The sequence below is a fragment of the Macaca thibetana genome, chromosome 11, assembly GCF_024542745.1.
Source record: "Macaca thibetana thibetana isolate TM-01 chromosome 11, ASM2454274v1, whole genome shotgun sequence".
Lineage (NCBI taxonomy): Eukaryota > Metazoa > Chordata > Mammalia > Primates > Cercopithecidae > Macaca > Macaca thibetana.
The window spans coordinates 52,639,646-52,659,506 of NC_065588.1; the positions used below are offsets into that span (position 1 = coordinate 52,639,646).

Consider the following 19,861-nt stretch of genomic DNA (forward strand, 5'->3'; position numbering starts at 1 on the left):
CCCAGGATTCCCCAGAGGAAAACAATAATGGCCAGTTACCCACAATTGGGGCGGGGGCAGGGGAAGGTGGTGGAAACAGCTAGTTACCCAGAATTCTCTGGGGGAACCAGAGAAATCGGTTATCCAGAATTCTCCCACGGCGGCGGCGAGGAGGGGGATAGGGCAAGGGTCAGATGTGTTCCTGGGATGCTTACGGGGAATGGGTCATTACCAAGATTTCTCCATGGCGGATATTTTGGAGCGCGTGGAATTACAACGAGTAGGGGGAGCGCAAGCGCTGTCAGCTCCGCGGGAAATTCCAGTTTCCCCAGTTCTCCCCCACGCCTAGGGCCTCAACCAAACCACTACGGCGCCAAGGACCGGACTCCCAGGCGCGCCTTCCAATCAAGAAGGGCTCGGGGCACATTTAAGCCAATCAGAAGGGCTCCGGGCGCATCTAAGCCAATCAGAAGGAGCCAGGTACGGCGACTCCAGGAGAGAGCGTGTGACGCAGGCGCCGGAAAAAGAGGTTACGGGGCGCCGGTGGGACAAACGCAACCAGACGCCGGACTTGTTACGTGGCGTTAAAAAGTAACCCTTTTTGGTCTTCTTGAACAAAATTACGTTTAGAGTTGGAAACCAAACTTTTATGCTTTCTATAACTTTAGGAACTCTAAAATAAGGGGCACCCAAGGCAAAGCACTAGGAGTCGATGTTGGGTATTCCCGGCGGGACTTCGTCCACCTCCTCTCCCTGCGTTGCTCTTGTGAGCCACTCCGCCACCTCTGACCATGTTGCCCCCGAAACTCGCTGGCATTTCCTATCATTTCTAGATATGGGAGAGAAAAAAAGGAACCGGGAGCCGGATTCCTGACCCAGTCCAAGTGGCTGCATCTTCTACAGGCAACCGTCTGAAACTCCCATCCGTGATTGTTCCCTCCCCAGAGACCCCGGTAACATTCCCGGGTAACAGGATGCCCCTGGTTATCAAATTTCCCTAGCTCTTGAGGCTGGCTGGACGTTATCCCTCAGAGGGGGATGAGCCTGGCAAATTGAGACTTTTGTTATTCTGAAGAATTCGTGGGTCCTGTGAACTCTAATTGCTTTGAAATGGGTCCGGGTTGTGAGATGTCTCAACTTTAGCTTAGCTGTTATTACTGTTTCTAAAGGTCACATAAAGGGACTCTGATGGGAGACATTCCTTATGGAGGATTCAATTCTATAACATTTCTCTCTCAATAAAGGCTGGTAAATAGACCTTCATTAAAGGACCCAAGAATTTAAATTTCCAGGACTCAGGGGTGGGGTCCTATACCCAGTCAGAGGTCCTAAAGCCTAGACCGAGAGAAAAAGACACATGGTCTCTCAAACTGATTTGATCTGACTTTGCAGGTCATTAGATGTAAAATCTCCGAAAAAGGTGGGTGCTGAGAGACCTAGACAGTTCCTACACTTTAAGAAATCTCCATCTTGAGGTCTCGAATTGAGAAAGACTTAACAGACCCATGAGAGTTACAGATCCCAATAACCTGGGCTAAATAATGTATGTCCGCCGGGCTCGGTAGCTCACGCCTGTAATCCCAGCACTGGGAGGCCGACGCGAGCGGATCACCTGAGGACAGGAGTTCGAGATCAGCCTGACCAACATGGAGAAACCTCGTCTCCACTTAAAATACAAAATTAGCCGGGCCTGATGGCGGGAGCCTGTAATCCGAGTTACTTGGGAGGCTGAGGCAGGAGAATCGCTTGAACCTGGGAGGGGGAGGGTGCAGCAAGCCGAGATGGCACCATTGCACTCCAGCCTGGTCAATAAGAGCGAAACTCCGTCTCGAAAAAAGAAAAGAAAAAAGGATACTGTGAGGAGACACAAGAGCATCCATGACATAGATTATTTAGCTCAGCTGTTATTACTCTTTCTAATACAGTAATATTAGATCGTGATTCGCCCGCCTCGGCCTCCCAAAGTTCTGGGACTACAGGTGTGAGCCACCGCGCCCAGCCTTTTTTTTTCTTTGAGATGGGGTCTCACTCTGTTGCCCATGCTTAAGTGCATTGGCCCTCTCGCTCACTGTAGCCTCAACCTTCTGGGCTCAAGCGATCCTCCCACTTCAGCCTCCCAAGTAGCTGTAACTACAGGCATGGGCCACCAAACCCAGATAATTTTTTTTTTTTTTTTTTCTGTAGAGGTGGGGTTTCGCCACATTGCCCAGGCTGGTCTTGAACTCTTAAGCTCAAGCGATCCTCCTGCCTCGGCCCCCCAAAATTCTGGCATTACAGGCATGACCATATGTGGTGTACAGTATCCAATGTAATGCAGTGATTAAAAACTAAGGATCCAGGCAGGGATGGTGGCTTGTGCCTGTAGTCCCAGCTACTCAGGAGGCTGAAATGGGGGGGATCACTTAGTGGTGGTGGTTGCAGTAAACGGAAATGCAACTGCATTCGGGCCTGGGTGACAGAGTGAGACCCTGTCTCAATAAAACCCCCCAAAAACCAAGAACAAAAAAGAATGCAGGATCTGACGCTAGATTGTCTGCATTAGAATTTTAGCCACTTAGGCCGGGTGTGGTGTCTCACCCCTGTAATCCCAGCACTTTTGGAGGCCGGAGGCAGGTGGATCACCTGAGGTTGGGAGTTCGGGACCAGTCTGACCAACATGGAGAAAGCTCATCTCTACTGAAAATATAAAATTAGCCACTCCTAATTAGCACCCATGGCGCATCCCTGTAATCCCAGCTACTTGGGAGGCTGAGGCAGGAGAACTGCCTGAACCTGGGAGGCGGAGGTTGAGGTGAGCGAAGATGGCGCCATTACACTCCAGCCTGGGGGACAGAGCAAGATTCTGTCTCTGGGAAAAAAAAAAAAAAAAGGAATTCTAGCCACTTAGAAGCTCTGTGAACTTGGGCAAATTGCTTATCTCTGCACCTCAGCCTCCTCATCTGTAATATAGGGTAATAATAGTATCTACCTTAAAGGGTGGTTGTGAAAATTAAATAGTTTAGTACATGTAAAGTGCTTAGACAAAGTACTTGGCATTAAGCGAGAGCTGGATATATATTAGCCATCATTATTAACCACCTGGGGGAACTTCAGCTGATTTGGAGTCTAGGCATACAACTGGAAAGGCCTGCCTAGGAGTGTCTTGTGAATGTGATTTGCATAACGGTCTAGGCCCAGCTGACGTCAAGGGCTCCTTATAGCTCCAGGTCAGTTGTAGCCCTGGATGTAGTTCCTGCCACTCAACAGTCCCACAATCTCCCCACCAACCCTGCTTCCTACCCAACTACTGCAGCACCAGGAAGTGAAACAAAGAGGCAGATCCCTGTGCCTCCAACTCACCCTTGTCCCTCTCATCCCATCCCCCAGGCTCTACTTCCTCCTCCTTTTCATCTTTCTTTCATCTCTTATCTTTTAGGGCTCCCAGAATGGGGACCAGAGATGGGAAGAGCAAAGGAGACGTTGTACACAAGTAAGGTGAACTCCCTATCCTGCCCCCTCCCATTTCCTTATTCCATTTGTGTCCATCTTATTAGGGAGAAAGGCAAATCAGTTCTCACCCAAACTCAGATAATTCTCTGATGCTGGAAATGTTTAATCTAAAGGGGTAGGTTGTTTTTTTGTTTTGTTTTGTTTTTTAAGACAGAGTCTTGCTCTGTCACTCAGGCTGGAGTGCAGTGGTGTGATCTTGGCTCACTGCAACCTCTGCCTCCCAGGTTCAAGCGATTCTTTTGCCTCAGCCTCCCGAGTAGCTGGGACTACAGGTGCCCGCCACTACGCCGGCTCTTTTTGTATTTTTAGTAGAGACAGGGTTTCACCATGATGGCCAGGGTGGTCTCGAACTCCTAACCTCATGATCCACCTGCCTCAGCCTCCTAAAGTACTGGGATTATAGGCTTGAGCCACTGTGCCTGGCCCTTGGTAGGTTTAACTTAGAATCACAATATTTTTTTTTTTCTTCTCTCAGCTCATACCTACAGAATCATAATATTTGAACTAGAAGTGTCATTGGGCAGTTTTGAATAGTTCTAAGGGAAGGGAGACCTCCATTCAGGACAAATTTCTCAGAAGGGTCAACCTCTTGGGAGAGGTGATGGGAGCCAGCTGTGTGGTCACTGATGGCCTCATTCTGACGTCTTCGAAATTGTTCTGGGACCCACTAGGGTCGGGGCAGTCCCGGCTTTGGACCACCTTCCACTCCCACGCCCAACCTCACACTCTTAGCTGTTTCACTTGATGTTGCATCATGGAGGGTGATGAAATCGGTGTCAGTGGATTTTACCCATGGATGCAACAAGCTGAAGGACCAGCCAGAGTCATTGACACTGCACCTTCAACTACCCAGAACTCCTGGGCTTCCTAGCCATGGGGTCCAAAGCCGGGACTGCCCCAACCCCAGTGGAGGGTCCCAGAACAATTTGGATGACATCAGAATGAGGCCATGGGGCTAAGTGCTGGAATGTCTAAGTTGAACTTCCAGGCCTTATTTACACTAGTCCGGAAAAAAACATCATCCAACTCTTATAGAGCCTATGAAATCTTGGGCCACTAGGGTTGAAGAATCAGGTGGTTCTTAGTCAATAAACCCCTTCCCACAAGAGCCTTTCTAACCTCCACTGTGAGGCCTGAAATGGGGAGCAATAAGACCTCATACTGGCTTCCCAGTTCTCCAAGTTCCTTCATGCCCATTCTCTCCTATGAAACCAGGACCATCCAGTTGAAAATAATGCTGTTTCCAACTGAGAAAAAGAAGCCTGTTTATTCCTAATAGAGGTCATCAGGTAGGAATCAAACTTCATTGCAAACAGCTCACCATCCTATTGGGAGATGAATGAATGTTTCTTTGTTTTGTTTTTTCCTCAAGCAGGAGGAAGTGAGGAAATTAGGTTTGGGGTGGGGTAGGGGTATAGCTTTGAGAGGCAAAAAGATCAGGGAAAGGTCAAACAGGAAGGAACTTGAGACCAGATTGATTTAAATATTTGTTCTCCCTTCCCCCCTCCAGCCCCATCCCTGCTGTGCACTCCCCACCGCCCCCCATCCCCGCCCCTTCTACAGCCATTTCAATTCCTGGAGAGCATTACACATGTGTCCCATCCTAGGCCTCTAGCCACAGCAACCACACGACTCATTTCCCCTGGAACTGAGGCTGCATACCTGGGCTCCCCACAGAGGGGGATGATGCAGGGAGGGGAATCCCACCTGCTGTGAGTCACCTGCTGGTATAAAGGGCGGGCCTTACAATGCAGGGACCTTAAAAGACTCAGAGACAAAGGGAGAAAAACAACAGGAAGCAGCTTACAAAGTCGGTGAACAACTGAGGGAACCAAATCAGAGACGCACTGAACAGAATCAGGCTCAAAGCAAGTGGAAGTGGGCAGAGATTCCACAAGGACTGGTGCAAGGCACAGAGCCAGCCAGATTTGAGAAGGCAAAAAAGATGCTGGGGAGCAGAGCTGTAATGCTGCTGTTGCTGCTGTCCTGGACAGCTCAGGGCAGGGCTGTGCCTGGGGGCAGCAGCCCTGCCTGGGCTCAGTGCCAGCAGCTTTCACAGAAGCTCTGCACACTGGCCTGGAGTGCACATCCACTAGTGGGACACATGGTGAGTGGCAGCCCCTGGAGCCTAACAGGAGTCTCTCCAAGCTCTCCAAGGCTGTGGTAGAAGACTGTGGCCTTGAGTGGAAACTGGAGGGTTGAAGGCCATCAGGGAGTAAGAGAGGGCAAGAGAGTAGGGTTCCTGGGAGAGTCGGGCCTGAGGGTCAGGTTGGCTTCAAAAGTACTTATCTTACTTCTTCATTCTTTCCACCCCTTCCTCCATTCCAGGATCTAAGAGAAGAGGGAGATGAAGAGACTACAAATGATGTTCCCCATATCCAGTGTGGAGATGGCTGTGACCCCCAAGGACTCAGGGACAACAGTCAGGTACCACTGGGATGTGGCTGGGCGATGAAGGAGAGGGGACTGAGAACATGGCTGGGTACCATGGTAAACCAGAAGTTGTGTCTGAAAATAGTAAGAAACTGGGTGAGTCTTCAGTGAATGGAGTAGGAAGAGGATGTCCTCTTTCATTGCTTTCTTCTCTCCCTAGTTCTGCTTGCAAAGGATTCGCCAGGGTCTGATTTTTTATGAGAAGCTACTGGGATCGGATATTTTCACAGGGGAGCCTTCTCTGCTGCCTGATAGCCCTGTGGGCCAGCTTCATGCCTCCCTACTGGGCCTCAGCCAACTCCTGCAGGTATTAAGTAGGGGCCTGGAGGATGGGGGCTTGCAGGTGTCAGAGACAGAGGATTGGGGGTTAAGGGTCTAGAGTCTTCTCTGACTGTGTCCTATGCCCTTTCAGCCTGAGGGTCACCACTGGGAGACTCAGCAGATTCCAAGCCCCAGTCCCAGCCAGCCATGGCAGCGCCTCCTTCTCCGCTTCAAAATCCTTCGCAGCCTCCAGGCCTTTGTGGCTGTAGCTGCCCGGGTCTTTGCCCATGGAGCAGCAACCCTGAGCCCCTAAAGCCAGCAGCTCAAGGATGGCAGTCAGATCTCCATGGCCCAGCAAGGCCAAGATAAATCTACCACCCCAGGCACCTGTGAGCCAACAGGTTAATTAGTCCATTAATATTAATGGGACCTGCATATGTTGAAAATTACCAATACTGACTGACTTGTGATGCTGACTTATAAGGTTGAGTATTTATTAGATGGGAAGGGAAATTTGGGGATTATTTATCTTCCTGGGGGCAGTTTGGGGAGGATTATTTATTGTATTTATATTGAATTATGTACCTTTTTCAATAAACACTTATTTTTGTGGCTATATGAGTCTAATTTCTAGGCTCAATTGGGAAAGAGAAATTGATGGAAAAATAAGGCCAAGGGATTACAATATGCATCCCTTTCTTCTATTCTGAAGGGCTATGATGGAGAGAGATATTTTCTCATGACCCCCTGGTGTAGAGAATAACTGGGATCTCTTTAGTATTAATTCCTATATGGCTGAGCAAGCAGAATGGGATTACCAGATTAGGAAGTGGGGTTATACCTAAGGGTCACTTGCTCCCTGATCCAGTGTCTCCTTCCCTGCTTTCTTGGCCAAGGGTGTATCTGGCCAAAGACAGGGGTCCTGATCAAAAGTCAGAGTTCAGTTTTGAGCAGGAAGGGCATTCCAGGAAATGAAGGTAAATATCCCGGAACAATGGGACTCTCCCCTCAAAGGACATTTGGAGTCCCTTTGTTTCTTTTTTTTGAGATGGAGTCTCATTCTCTCTCCCAGGCTGGAGTGCAGTGGCGTGATCTCGGCTCACTGCAACCTCCGCCTCCCAGGTTCAAGTGATTCTCTTACCTCAGCCTCCCGAGTAGCTGGGATTACAGGCACATACCACCACGCCTGGCTAATTTTTGTATTTTTAGTAGAGACAGGGTTTCATCATGTTGGTCAGGCTGGTCTTGAACTCGTGACCTCAGGTGATCCACCCACCTCAGCCTCCCAAAGTGCTGGGATTACAGGCATGAGCCACCACGCCCAGCCTTGGAGTCCCTTTGGAAGTTTGGTAACTCAAGGGTAGCTGAAATTCTTTGAAAAAAGAAAAGACGAAGGGAAGTGGCTAGTGATTATTTCCTTTCCTTTTTTTCCATAGTCACAGCATCAAAAATTGTGGGCTTTGAAGTCAGACAAATCCAGACAGGTTCCTGTCTTGGCTTTGCCAACAATCAGCTGAGTGACAATGAAACAGTTATATAACTACTCATCCCTCCCCCCACAATGCATATATACCTCCCAGCACCCCTAGAAGAGTCTAAGGGACAGGAGGGGCTACTCCAAACAGAAAGGGAAGAAGAAATATGACAAGAGGAACATAAAGGGGTGGATGGAAGAGAGGTCACAATTTTCTGACTTTATTTCTGTGCAGCTTGTTGGTATCCCTTTGTGAGCAGAGAAATAAAAGAGGTTCAGAGATGAGACATTTCCAGATCAGCACAAAGTTTATTAGCCATTTCTGCTCAGAAGAGCCCCCTTCTGAACAGGACTGTTCCTCTGACATAACAGACAAGAAACAGCCACCTGTGCAGGGCCTTTCATTTATATCTCAAGCTACATCAGGAGGACATCTTAGAACCTTGGGGTTCCCTGGGAACAGCTAAGATGTGAGATTGTCCAGAGACCTATGACAGACCTTCAGGGTTTTAAGTTCCACAGACTAGGTCTTTGTCCAGGTCCACAACCAAGGAATAGAAACCTTCCTTTCAGGTAAACAACATATTGCACAAAAAAGGGGGGGATTATAACATAATAGAGAAAGAGCTAAGACCCATTGCTTCTCCTCTGTAAAAACACCAAACTTTATCCAATACTATAAAAAGAAATTCCTGCCAGGCATGGTGGCTCACACCTGTAATCCCAGCACTTTGGGAGGCCGAGGTGGACAGATCACCTGAGGTCGGGAGTTCGAGACCAGCCTGACCAACATGGAGAAACCCCATCTCTACTAAAAATACAAAATTAGCTGGGCATGGTGGTGCAGATCTGTAATCCCAGCTAATTGGGAGGCTGAGGCAGGAGAGTCACTTGAACCCGGGAGTCGGAGGTTGCAGTAAGCCGAGATCACGCCATTGTACTCTAGCCTGGACAATGAGAGAAACTCCATCTCAAAAAAAAAAAAAAAAAAAAAGAAAAAAATTCCTGGCCGAGCGCAGTGGCTCATGCCTATAATCCCAGCACTTTGGGAGGCCAAGGCGTGAAGATCACTTGAGCCCAGGAGTTTAAGACCAGCCTGGGCAACGTAGCAAGACCCTGTCTCTAAAAAAAGAAAAAAAAAAATAGGGCATGGTGGTGCATACCATGGTCCCAGCTACCCAGGAGGCTGAGGTAGGAGGATTGCTTGAACCCAGGAGGTTGAGGCTGCGGTGAGCTGTGACTGCACCACTGCACTCTAGCCTAGGCAACAGAGTGAGACCCTGTTTCAAAAAAAAAAAAAGCAATTGCTAAATTCCCAGCAATCCTACTATCCCTAGCCTCCAGGAGTGATCTGTCTGCTAAGCATTGAGAAAGTAGAGACTAGGTGGCATAAGCTAGTGTGCAAAGCTTCACAGGCACATTAGATTGGCAGGATCATTTTATGGGAGAGGAATGGGTGCAGCCAGCTTAGGGGCAGAGTAGGGGAGGAGACTGGTAAGAAAAAAAGGTCTACTTCTATCCATCCCCTTCTTCAGGGTGGAGTTTCACATGGTAGGTAGGCTAAGGCAGAAAGCTCTCAACCCCTGTAGGAAAAGAAGAAATTCAGGGATTGAGTCAGGAGTGAAGGAAAGAAGAAAGGAAGTTATCCTAGACATGAAGGAATGGAAGAAAGAAATGGAGTCCTAGCCTGTCTGTGCTCCCCACCAAGGGCCAATGCCAGTGTGTACCAGTTTAGCCTAACCAGCTATTAAAATGTTGAAATCCTTCCATACTGAAAAGAAGCCACTGCCCTGAGCCCTCCAAGTACCTGTCAACTGCCCTGGCCTGCCTCCAGGACCCCTATACCTCCCAGCACAGTAGGCAGCCTTCAGGAGCCTATTTAGACCTATGGCTTAGCATCTGTTCTGATTCATTGTTGTCCCTTCTGTGCCCATGTTATGCTTTCACCTCTCACTCCAATGGAGTCACACAGGCCTGAGTTTGAACAGTTAACATAGCTTGGAAGGGACACATGCCTGATTCCCATCCTTGGAGAACAACATCATGCTATGAGGAGTAGGAAGGGCAAGAGATATGAAAAGAACAAAGGAAATGTGGTTCCTAGAAGTCAGAAGGCATCAAAGGTCCATCAGTGTAGAAGTGGCTGGGGCGGGAGACGTAAGCCTCATCCACGGTGTTCTGGCCAGCCAACAGTGGGTCACCATTCGGCATGATTTCTTCAATCTTTACACAGTTTCTGAAGACTAGGTAACCCAGAGAGAAAAGTGAGGCCCTGATCTTAGTTAGGAATTCCCAACCCAGCAAGGAAAGGGAGGGAGGATGGCAGGAAAGGCCTGGGAAGAGCCTGAGGGGGAACTTGTGGGATCAAAGAGCAGGGAGGTGGGGGAAGGCATGTGTAATTCCAAAAAAAAAAAAAAAGGAATCACAGAATGGACCTCTCTCCAATGAGGAGCTTGGAGCTCAGTTTTTTCTGTAATGGGAGAGGGAGAAGGGGTAGGAAAGGGAATGTGTGCTGTCTTCCATAGCTCTATTTCATCACTTACTTTCCATTGGCTCAGTGTTCAAATGTCTCAGATCACAGGGCAAATCTGGCTCTGGCACTGGCTGTGACACAGGTCCTCGGTCTGGCTCTGGCACTGTTTGTGATACCATGCGTAGTGTGGGCTCCATTACAGGCTCCAGAGTGGACTCCAGCACAGACTCTAGCTCTGGCCCCAGATCCAGCCCTGCCTTCAGCAGTGGCTCTAAGTCGAGGCTGAGCTCTGGCTCTGGCGCCAGCCCTAGTTCCAGCTCTAACGACTCCAGCTCTGGCTCTAGCTTAAGCTCCAGCGGTTGTTGTAGTTCATCCACCTGTCTGGATACCCAAAGACAGAGACAAAGGGGCAGGGCTCAGTGGTTTAAATGAAAGAAGGAATGGTAGAACAAGCAGCAGCTAGTCTAAGAAGGCAGAAGAGCAGAGGGCTAAAGATCATGGAGTTCGGAATCAGGCCTCCTGGAATTTGAATCCTGGCATTTACTAGCTGGGGGACCTTAGGCAAGTATCCTAACTTTTCTGAGCCTCAGATTTATCATCTATAAATGAGAACAATACCTAGTAATTCTTGAGAGACAGTAGGGTGGTTGAAAGCAGGGCTATGGAATCTAACAGACCTGTATCATTTATTAGCCATGTACCTTAGGTACAAAACTTGACTACTCTAAATCCAGTTCCTTAGCTGAAAACAGTAACAGTGTTTACTTCAAAGGACTATTTTGTAGATTCAATAAAATGAGAAAATAAACATAAACCATTTAGCCTAGTGCCTGGCACAAAATAAACTTTCAGACCAGGCACGGTGGCTCACACCTGTAATCTAAGCACTTTGGGAGGCTGAGGCGAGCAGATCACTTGAGGCCAGAAGCTCAAGACCAGCCTGGCCAATTTGGTGAAACCCCGTCTCTACTAAAAATACAAAAGTTAGGCCGGGTACAGTGGCTCACGCCTGTAATCCCAGCACTTTGGGAGACTAAGGTGGGCGGATCACGAGTTCAGGAGTTTGAGAGCAGCCTGGCCAATATGGTGAAACCCTGTCTCTACTAAAAATACAAAAATCAGCCAGGCGTGGTGGTGGTGCGTGCCTGTAGTCCCAGCTACTTGGGAGGCTAAGGCAGGAGAATCACTTGAACCTGGGAGGTGGAAGTTGCAGCGAGCTGAGATCATGCCACTGCACTCCAGCCTGGGCAACAGGGTGAGACTCTGTCTCAAAAAAAATAAAAATTAACCAGGCATGGGTGGCGCTCGCCTGTAATCCCAGCTACTCAGGAAGCTGAGGCAGGAGAATTGCTTGAGCCTGGGAGGCAGAGGTTGCAATGAGCTGAGACTGCGCCATTGCACTCCAGCCTGGGCAATGAGGGCGAGACTCTGTCTCAAAAAAAAAAAAAACTATCCCCAGCCAAGTGCCAGGGCTCATTCCTATAATCCCAGCACTTTGGGAGGCCAAGGCAGGACACTGCTTGAGGCCAGGAGTTGAAGACTAGCCTGGGCAACATAGTGATACCCTATCCCTACAAAAAATTTTAAAAATTAGCTGAGTGTGGTGGCGTGTGCTTGTAGTCTCAGCTACTTGGGAGGCTGAGGCAGGAGCATCACTTCAACCCCTCGGTCAAGGCTGCAGTGAGTCATGATTGCACCACTGCACTCCAGCCTGGGTGACAGAGACCGTCTCAAAAAATATATATATAGGCGGGGCGTGGTGGCTCATGCCTATAATCCTAGCACTTTGGGAGGCCAAGGCGGGTGGATTGCTTGAGTCCAGGAGTTCAAGACCAGCCTGGGCAATATGGTAAGACCCCATCTCTACAAAAAACACACAAAAAATTAGCTGAGTTTGGTGATGCATGCCTGTATTGCTTGAGCTCAGGAGGTCGAGGCTGCAGTGAGCCACGATCACACCACTGCACTCCAGCCTGGGCGACAGAGCGAAACCCTGTCTGGGGAAAAAAAAAAGCTCCATGCTTGGCATCAAGTAGGTGCCCATTAACACCAGTCATTATGATCATTATTATCCAGAAACCCCTGTGGAGACAACCTAAGGATGGCAGCAGAAAAATACGAGATAGGAGAGACTAGAACTGGAAAAAACTAGAGTGGGCTAGGAGGGAGGGAAGGCTGGGGAGACTGGAATAGGGGCACGTTAGGAGAAGGCAGAAAGAAGAGACTGTGGGAATGGCAGGGCAGAGCAGCTGACCATCGTCCTGGTGCTCCACCCAGGAGCAGGTAATGCCCCCTTTTGACAATTCACTGAAGCACAGCCAAAAAGGACTAGGGAGGATGGGTGGAGAGTTTATATCTCACCTATTAGAGACCACAATGAGCCTGTGTTTCAGGTATTTCCTCCGTTCCTGGAGATTAACTGTGAGGAACATATATAAGAAGCAGAGAAGATCAGTGGGCCAGACACATAGCCTGAGGTTCCCCTCAGACGGTCCTGGCAGTCTCATCCCCATAGGAACCAGCAGTATCCCATGGACAAATCCCTTAACTCCTCTAGATATCAGTCTTCCCATGCTTGAAAGGAAGGAGTGGGATCTATGGATGTCTGAAGATCTCTGCAATCTAGCAATGAAGTATGTCAACAATTCCCACCTTTCTCCTGGTAGTAGCACCCAAAAGCTTCATCCCGGGGAATTCGGGGATAGAGGAAGCGCAGTGGGTTCTCAGGTATATTCTCCTCAGTGAGCAACTGGTAATGGCGGATGATTTCAGTCAGCGGGAGTGACTGCAGCACCTCCTTGGTGTACGGTTGCACAGAGTAGATGAGCACCTTGTCTGGAGAGTGAATGCAATAACAGGCAGGCTTGAGGGAAGAGGCCGGGCCTTGGAGCTCCCTGCTCTGGCTCCCCAGTCCCAAACCGGTTGAGGGATGCAGGACAGAGCCAGGGAAGCCAAGGGCAGGCAGAGGGGCAAGAGGGGAGCCAGGCAGAAAGGAGAGGCTGTGGGAATGGCAGGGCACAGCAGCTGACCATCATCCTGGTGCTCCACCCAGGAGCAGGTAATGCCCCCTTCTGACGATTCACTGAAGCGCAGTAGAAAGGTGCCAGAGATGGTTTTCTTCAGCAGCCGGCGCTCCTGGCTCCGACTCACAAAGCCCATGATGCGTCTGGAGCACAAAGAGCAGCTGTGAGCCGTCCCCCAACCCCCTGCCCCACCAGCCCCTGCCTCCCTGCTCCCCTTGTATGGAGAAATAGCCTAGGTTTGGAACCCAGGTTTTGGACCAAGCTCTGCCACTTAGCTTTTTTATCTTTTACAAGTCACTTCACTTTGCTGACAACAGCGACCTTCCGAGGGTTTGAAGAGGTACGAAGATTCAGTGAGATCACACAGATGAACAGCACTCTTTTTTTTTTGGGAAAGAGGGTGTCATTCTGTCACCAGGCTGGAGAACAGTGGCATGATACAGCTCACTGCTGCCTCCATGCCTCGACCTACTGGGCTCAAGCAATCTTCCCACCTCTCAGCCTCCAGAGTAGCTGGGACCACAGGTGCACACCACCATGCCTGGCTAACTTCTGTATTTTTTGTAGAGACGGGGTTTCACCATGTGGTTCAGGGTGGTTTTGAACTCCTGGACTCAAGTGATCCATCTGCCTCAACCTCCCAAAATGCTAGGATTACAGGCATGAGCTACTGTGCCCAGCCATGAAGCATTTTTTTTTCTTTTTTTTTTGAGGCCAAGTTTTGCTCTTGTTGTCCAGGCTACAGTGCAATGGCATGATCTTGGCTCACTGCAACCTCCACCTCCCGGGTTCAAGCGATTCTCCTGCCTCAGCCTCTTGAGTAGCTGGGATTACAGGCCTGCCAACATTCCTGGCTAATTTTTTTTATTTTTAGTAGAGATGGGGTTTCACCATGTTGGCCCGGCTGGTTCTGAACTCCTGACCTCAGGTGATCTGCCTGCCTTAGCCTCCCAAAGTGCTGGAATTACAGGTGTGAGCCACTGCGCCCAGCCATGAATAGCACTTTTTTTGTTTTGTTTTGTTTTGAGATGGAGTCTCGCTCTGTCACCCAGGCTGGAGTGCAATGGCACGATCTCGGCTCACTGCAACCTTCTCTCCTGGGTTCAAGCGATTCTCCTGCCTCAGCCTCCTGAGTAGCTGGGATTATAGGCACGTGCCACCATGCCCAGCTAATTTTTGTATTTTTAGTAGAGATGGGGTTTCACTATGTTACAGGCCAGGCTGCTCTCAAACTCCTGACCTCAGCTGATCCACCTCGGCCTCCCAAAGTGCTGGGATTACAGGCGTGAGCCATCGCGCCTGGTCATGAATAGCACTTTTTTTTTTTTTTTTTTTTTTTTTGAGACAGAGTCTCGCTCTGTCGCCCAGGCTGGAGTGCAGTGGCACGATCTCGGCTCACTGCAAGCTCCGCCTCCCGGGTTCACGCCATTCTCCTGCCTCAGCCTCCCTAGTAGCTGGGACTACAGGCACCCGCCACCACGCCTGGCTAATTTTTTGTATTTTTAGTAGAGACAGGGTTTCACTGTGTTCACCAGGATGGTCTCGATCTCCTGACCTCATGATCCGCCTGCCTCGTCCTCCTAAAGTGCTGGGATTACAGGCGTGAGCCACCGCGCCCGGCATGAATAGCACTTTTAAAAGCCAAATGCTACACAAATTGGTAGGCAGTGTGGTGAAAAGAGCATGAGCTTGGGGTCACATAGGCCTGGGTTTGAATATCAACTCTGTCCCTTGGGTAAGTTCTTTAACTTCTCTGAAACTTAGTTTCTTCACTTGAAATGAAGATGGCAAAACCCACCACTCAGCATAGTCATAAGGATGAGATGAGAGAATTAATGAAGAGCGCACATCAGGCTCTGGAATGCAGGAGATGCTTCACAAACACTGTCTATGGCTATCATTGTTAACAAATGTGAGGAGACATGGCCTCACGCCTGTCTTTGCTCTCTCTCCCTGCTTGCCACATGAGGGCGCACAGACTCCACTCTCAAGCCCAGAAAGCACAAGCCCAGGAGACAAGGTGGACCAAGGCCTTACCCATCATTCCAGAGATCCTTCAGGTGGTCATGTACCAACTCCAGAATTTTGTCCAGCCATGTCCAGAATGGTAGCTTGCCAGGAGGGCTCTCTCGCTGGAGGAGGAATGGAAAGGTAGCAAGAGCTGAGGAGTTGCCCCTGGTGTAGGGAAGGAGGGACATGGGAAGGCCAGTATTTGGAATGTGGGCTAGATCTAGCTCCACAGGAATTCAGGGAGTTACCTTAGTGAAGTCAGCCCAGGACAATAATGGATCCTCAGTTCTACAGTTTTGCCCTGTGGGACAGATAGCCACAGACAGATGATGAGGGAAGCCAGGGGTCCTGGGATAGATAGGACAGAGGGACAGGAAAGACTAAGGCTGGGGAAAGGTTGAGAGAAAAGGAAATCTGTACCGAACAGCTTGTTTCTCAGCATGCTCAGCTGGTCTGAGTTGAGGCCTCGGCCAACATAGGAGGAGAACTGCCAACTGAGAGCCGGGCCCAGCAAGCTCCAGGGGGCTTTGGGGGGGTTGGAGAAAAACTGCTGGTTCTGCAGGGGTGGGAGGAGTGCAGTCTGGCTCAGAAGAAGCCTATCACACCAAGCTTCCACACCCCTCCTCTCCCCACTTGACCTGTCGGCCCCACTCCCTACCTGAAGGTTTGGGCTGAGCAAATTGAACCAGAGAACTGAAGCCCAGGCAATTGAGAGCTGGTTCATGTTGGAAATAATCACCACAGGGAGGGTGTCCGTCTGGGGAGAAGACAGGAGTCACACAGAGGGATGTGATGTTTCTAGCTGCAGGTATTTGTTAGAGGAAAGGAGTGCTAATCCACCCCAAGAGGCTTCTTCCAAAGAAGCCTTTCTTCTTTCTTCTTTATCCCCTCCTTATGCCTTCTTCCAAAGCTGCTTTCTCTCTCCTTGCCCTCCATTTTCACTCACTTTCAGCTCCTGCTTCAGACCCTGGTAGGTATATTTGACCGTGAAGCTGATGATGTGCAGTTCCTCTGTCACACCTAGTGGCCCCTGGGACAGCCAAAGACATAGTCATCAGAAGGCCCTTTGGCAAGTTCCCCCTGCCCCCGAGTCCTCTGTACTGGCCTCACCTTATTGCTGCCCTTTCCTGAACCACCTGAACGTTGTTCCACCAGAGTCTGTGAATTGAGGGGAAGGAGAGAAAATGCCAGAGTGGGCACCCTAGGGTCCCTGGAACTCCTGTTTGGCTTCAAGACCCCTCAAGCCCTGGGAACTTCCCCCAACCCCTGTTCCTTTGGACTAAAAGCAGGCCAGGTGTGGTGGCGCATGCCTGTGATCCCAGCACTTGGGGATGCTGAGGCGGGTGGATCACCTGAGGTTAGGAGTTTGAGACCAGCCTGACCAATATGGTGAAACCCTGTCTCTACTAAAAATACAAAAATTAGCCAGGCATGGTGGCGTGTGCCTGTAGTCTCGGCTACTCAGGAGGCTGAGACAGGAGAACCGCTTGAACCTGGAAGGCGGAGGTTGCAGTGAGCCAAGATCGCACCACTGCACTCCAGCTTGGGGGACAGAGTAAGACTCTATCTCAAAAAAAAATAAAAATAGTAATAAAAGCATAGGTCACAAACTATTCTTACCAGGTAACCAAAGTCCCAAATCAAACCCTGACTCTGCCCCTTCTCGGGGGTCAAAGTTTTCTGGTTTGAAGTCAGAATGTTGAACTTCCGGAAGCTGTTCCAGGAGGAAGAAGATACATGGAGATAAGGAACGGAATTACTCTAAAAACTCAGCAGAAAAAAAAACAGAAGTTCCACTTCATTTCAGATCTCGCCATCTCCCTTCGTCCATATCCCAAATCCCCCTCCTCGTTTGTGCCACCAGGGATGCCGAATGTGGTTCTGCAGGTCGTGCAGTGTACAGATGTTTGCAGTGTCCTTGTCAAGCACCTACCCTTGTAATTGAGGAGGATTCCTGAAAAGAAATAAATTTTAAAAAAATCATCGGGCAAAAGAGTATGGAAGTTAGGAGTTTGGTCTTTGGGATCAGATAGACCTGGGTTCAAACCTGACTTGAGCTCACTAGCTACGTGGTCTTGAGAAGAGATGTAATCGGTCTCTCTAAGCCTGTATCTTTGTTTGTACGGTGCACCGGTAATAGTTAATTCATGGGGTTGGTGTGACAATTAAATGAGTACCTGACATGCTGCATGTCACAAAGTAAGTGTTCAACAAAAGAAATGAATTATAATTTCTATGAGATAGGAACGGAAGGAGGAAGAAGATAGCCCTAGACCCTGTTGTGAAGAATGAGTATCTCCTCCACCCCAGCAGCCCATGTCCTGGCCACCCTTCACCTGCTCCAATTTACCTGTCAATGGAGACTTCCACAGTCAGTGACTCATTGCCTTCCTGGAGTCTCACCAGCAGCCTGTGGGAAGGAAGGGGGATAGGGGAAAGTGGTCAACCTCAACCTTCTGGATAGGCCAGATGTTTGAAAAAGAGAAGAGGGATTATAAGAGGTAGGGAGACTGAGAGGAAAGAGAGAAGAAAAAGCCAAGAGTGGGAAGAGCTGTAAAGCCAGAAAATACAAAGTGGCAGGGTTGGAAAAAGCAAGCAGGAATGAGTTCTGGAATGCCAACCTTGTTCGGACGGTGAACTTGCTCCCAGTCTTGAGGATGAGGGGTCGATGGGGAGTTTGGGGCATGCAGGGCTGGGTTTCTACCACAAAAGCTCTGAGGAGAGAGAGGTGTGGAAAGAATATATAGCTCAGTATCTGTAAGAATGGCTTCCCTTGTTCCTTCTTTCCCCCAGGGTTCCTGCCTGGCCTCTAGACCTGTGGAGCAGACGCTGTAGCAACTCTGTGACCTGGGCGTTGCGTAGGTCCACCCCTTTGATCAGAGGGTCATCCTGATAGCTAACCAGGCAACTCAGTCCCTTCAGCTCCTTCAGCAGCTGCCTCAGGTGAAACAACAGCTTTGCTCCAGCTGTGAACCTGGGTGATAAAATTCAGGAAGAAGGAATCCATGAGTTTCCTGGATTCCCCCATCCAGGTTCCAAGACCTCTCCATAAATATGTGAAGAGTCAGAAACTGACTTGGGGGTGGGGGGAGAAGAATCCAGGAAGCGTATAAAGGATTATTCAACATGATTCATAATCTAAGAAATGAAAATCGAAGCTATTTTCACATATAAAACTGCTAACAGATTTAACATAACAGCTTTCATATGCTATGTACAACTTATATTAAGCCCTTTCCACATATTAACACATTCAATCCTCAAAACAACCTCGGAGGCAGGTACTATTATTATCCCCACATTACAGATGATAAAACTGAGGCACAGAAAGGTTAAGTGACTTGCTCAAGGTCATACAACTAGTAAGGGATGAAGCTTGTATGTCATCCCAGGCAGTCCCATTGTACAACTCACACTTTTTTTTTTTTTGAGACAGAGTCTCGCTCTTGTTGCCCAGGCTGGAGTGCAATGGCGTGATCTTGGCTCACTGCAACCTCCACCTCCTGGATTCAAGAGATTCTCTTGCCTCGGCCTCCTGAGTAGCTGGGATTACAGGTGTGTACCACCACGCCCGGCTAATTTATATATATATATATTTTTTAGTAGAGACGGGGTTTTGCCATGTTGGCCAGGCTGGTCTCGAACTCCTGACCTCAGGTGATCCACCCGCCTCAGCCTCCCAAAGTGCTGGGATTACAAGCGTGAGCCACTGCACCCAGCCCCAACTCACATTTTTAACTACTGTACTTTACTGTTTCTATAATTAAAAATGATAATAATCAGCAATGTGGTGACAGGAAAACAACCAAACACTACACATGAGAAAACAGATCCGATCAGGACAACTATTCTGGGAAACATTTGCAACTATCTTTTTTTTTTTGGTGGGGGTGAGGGTGGGGGTGGAGGTGGTTTCTGGCAAAAACTTGAAAGCCTGCTAGACAAATTCTAAAAGAGCTGTAACACCTGGAACTATCTTTTAAAAAGCCTCCCCAGCTGACATGGTGGTTCACACCTGTAATCTCAGCACTTTGGGAGGCAAAGGTGGGCAGATCACTTAAGGCCAAGCACTCTGGCCTGGGAGATGGAGACAGACCCTGTCTCAATCAGTCAATCAATCAATCAATAAATGCACGCATGCATGCTGGTCCTGTACTATAAGTACTATATGCCTGTTTTTCAATCTACCTGAGCAATTGTGGTATTTTTTTATCTACTTTTTTTTTTTTAAAGAGGTGAGGGTCTTGCTATATTGGTCAGGCTGACCTCAAACTCCTGGACTCAAGCACTCTTTCTGCCTCAGCCTCCTCAGTAGCTGGGTATTATGGTATGTGTACATATATACTTTTAGAGACAGGGTCTCGTTCTGTTGTCCAGGCTGGACTGCAGTGGTATAATCATGGCTCACTGCAGCCTCGAACACCTGGGCTCAAGCAGTCTTCCCACCTCAGCCTCCTGAGTAGCTGGAGACTACAGGCGTGTGCCACCATGCCTAATTTCTTTTTTTTTTTTGAGACGGAGTCTCGCTCTGTCACCCAGCCTGGAGTGCAGTGGCGCTATTGCGGCTGAGCTCTGCCTCCCGAGTTCAAGCGATTTTCCTGCCTTAGCCTCCCGAGTAGCTAGGAATATAGGCATGAGCCACCACACCCGGCAAATTTTTGTATTTTAGTAGAGATAGGGTTTCACCACATTGGCCAGGCTGGTCTTGAACTCCTCACC

At 49.1% G+C, this 19,861-nt stretch overlaps 3 protein-coding genes and 1 non-coding gene across 14 annotated transcripts in view; 1 reads left to right on the plus strand and 3 right to left on the minus strand.

Annotated features, from left to right (window-relative positions):
* Positions 1 to 310, minus strand: part of PAN2 (poly(A) specific ribonuclease subunit PAN2) — a 17,754-nt gene extending 17,444 nt beyond the window's left edge. For 4 of the 6 annotated variants that reach the window (XM_050749120.1, XM_050749117.1, XM_050749118.1 and 1 more), the window contains exon 1: positions 212 to 310. The gene's annotated coding sequence lies outside the window, so the exon portion shown is untranslated. Of the gene's footprint in view, positions 1 to 87; positions 187 to 211 lie in introns of those variants that run through there. The other 2 variants (XM_050749123.1, XM_050749115.1) reach the window with 2 other exon arrangements.
* On the plus strand, positions 28 to 6,778 carry IL23A (interleukin 23 subunit alpha). Of its 4 annotated transcripts, XM_050749181.1 has the most exons (7): positions 455 to 570; positions 3,395 to 3,448; positions 4,684 to 4,757; positions 5,223 to 5,575; positions 5,797 to 5,895; positions 6,062 to 6,208; positions 6,314 to 6,778. In XM_050749181.1, exons 4-7 carry the CDS (start codon positions 5,414 to 5,416, stop codon positions 6,473 to 6,475), a joined length of 570 nt encoding a protein of 189 aa, XP_050605138.1. In that variant the 5' UTR covers positions 455 to 570; positions 3,395 to 3,448; positions 4,684 to 4,757; positions 5,223 to 5,413; the 3' UTR covers positions 6,476 to 6,778. The 4 variants fall into 4 exon arrangements, 2 of the variants coding, with proteins under 2 accessions (XP_050605137.1, XP_050605138.1); XR_007717791.1 differs by lacking the exon at positions 5,223 to 5,575; XM_050749180.1 differs by lacking the exons at positions 4,684 to 4,757; positions 5,223 to 5,575 and having other exon boundaries at positions 28 to 459.
* STAT2 (signal transducer and activator of transcription 2) overlaps positions 5,632 to 19,861 on the minus strand; it is a 22,660-nt gene continuing 8,430 nt past the window's right edge. For 2 of the 3 annotated variants that reach the window (XM_050749129.1, XM_050749128.1), the window contains exons 9-24: positions 17,958 to 18,116; positions 17,764 to 17,856; positions 17,493 to 17,552; positions 17,076 to 17,096; positions 16,763 to 16,856; positions 16,253 to 16,300; positions 16,089 to 16,172; positions 15,801 to 15,899; positions 15,563 to 15,698; positions 15,391 to 15,443; positions 15,170 to 15,264; positions 13,139 to 13,275; positions 12,762 to 12,944; positions 12,471 to 12,528; positions 10,180 to 10,490; positions 7,926 to 9,879 (exon numbers count right to left, since the gene is read on the minus strand). In XM_050749129.1, coding sequence (XP_050605086.1) covers positions 9,737 to 9,879; positions 10,180 to 10,490; positions 12,471 to 12,528; positions 12,762 to 12,944; positions 13,139 to 13,275; positions 15,170 to 15,264; positions 15,391 to 15,443; positions 15,563 to 15,698; positions 15,801 to 15,899; positions 16,089 to 16,172; positions 16,253 to 16,300; positions 16,763 to 16,856; positions 17,076 to 17,096; positions 17,493 to 17,552; positions 17,764 to 17,856; positions 17,958 to 18,116 — 1,774 coding nt within the window. In that variant the 3' untranslated portion in view covers positions 7,926 to 9,736. Of the gene's footprint in view, positions 5,800 to 7,925; positions 9,880 to 10,179; positions 10,491 to 12,470; positions 12,529 to 12,761; positions 12,945 to 13,138; positions 13,276 to 15,169; positions 15,265 to 15,390; positions 15,444 to 15,562; positions 15,699 to 15,800; positions 15,900 to 16,088; positions 16,173 to 16,252; positions 16,301 to 16,762; positions 16,857 to 17,075; positions 17,097 to 17,492; positions 17,553 to 17,763; positions 17,857 to 17,957; positions 18,117 to 19,861 lie in introns of those variants that run through there. The other variant, XM_050749131.1, reaches the window with a different exon arrangement.
* Positions 19,047 to 19,110, minus strand: LOC126931875 (U7 small nuclear RNA). Its single transcript, XR_007717984.1, has one exon. It is a non-coding gene; the product is annotated as a U7 small nuclear RNA (small nuclear RNA).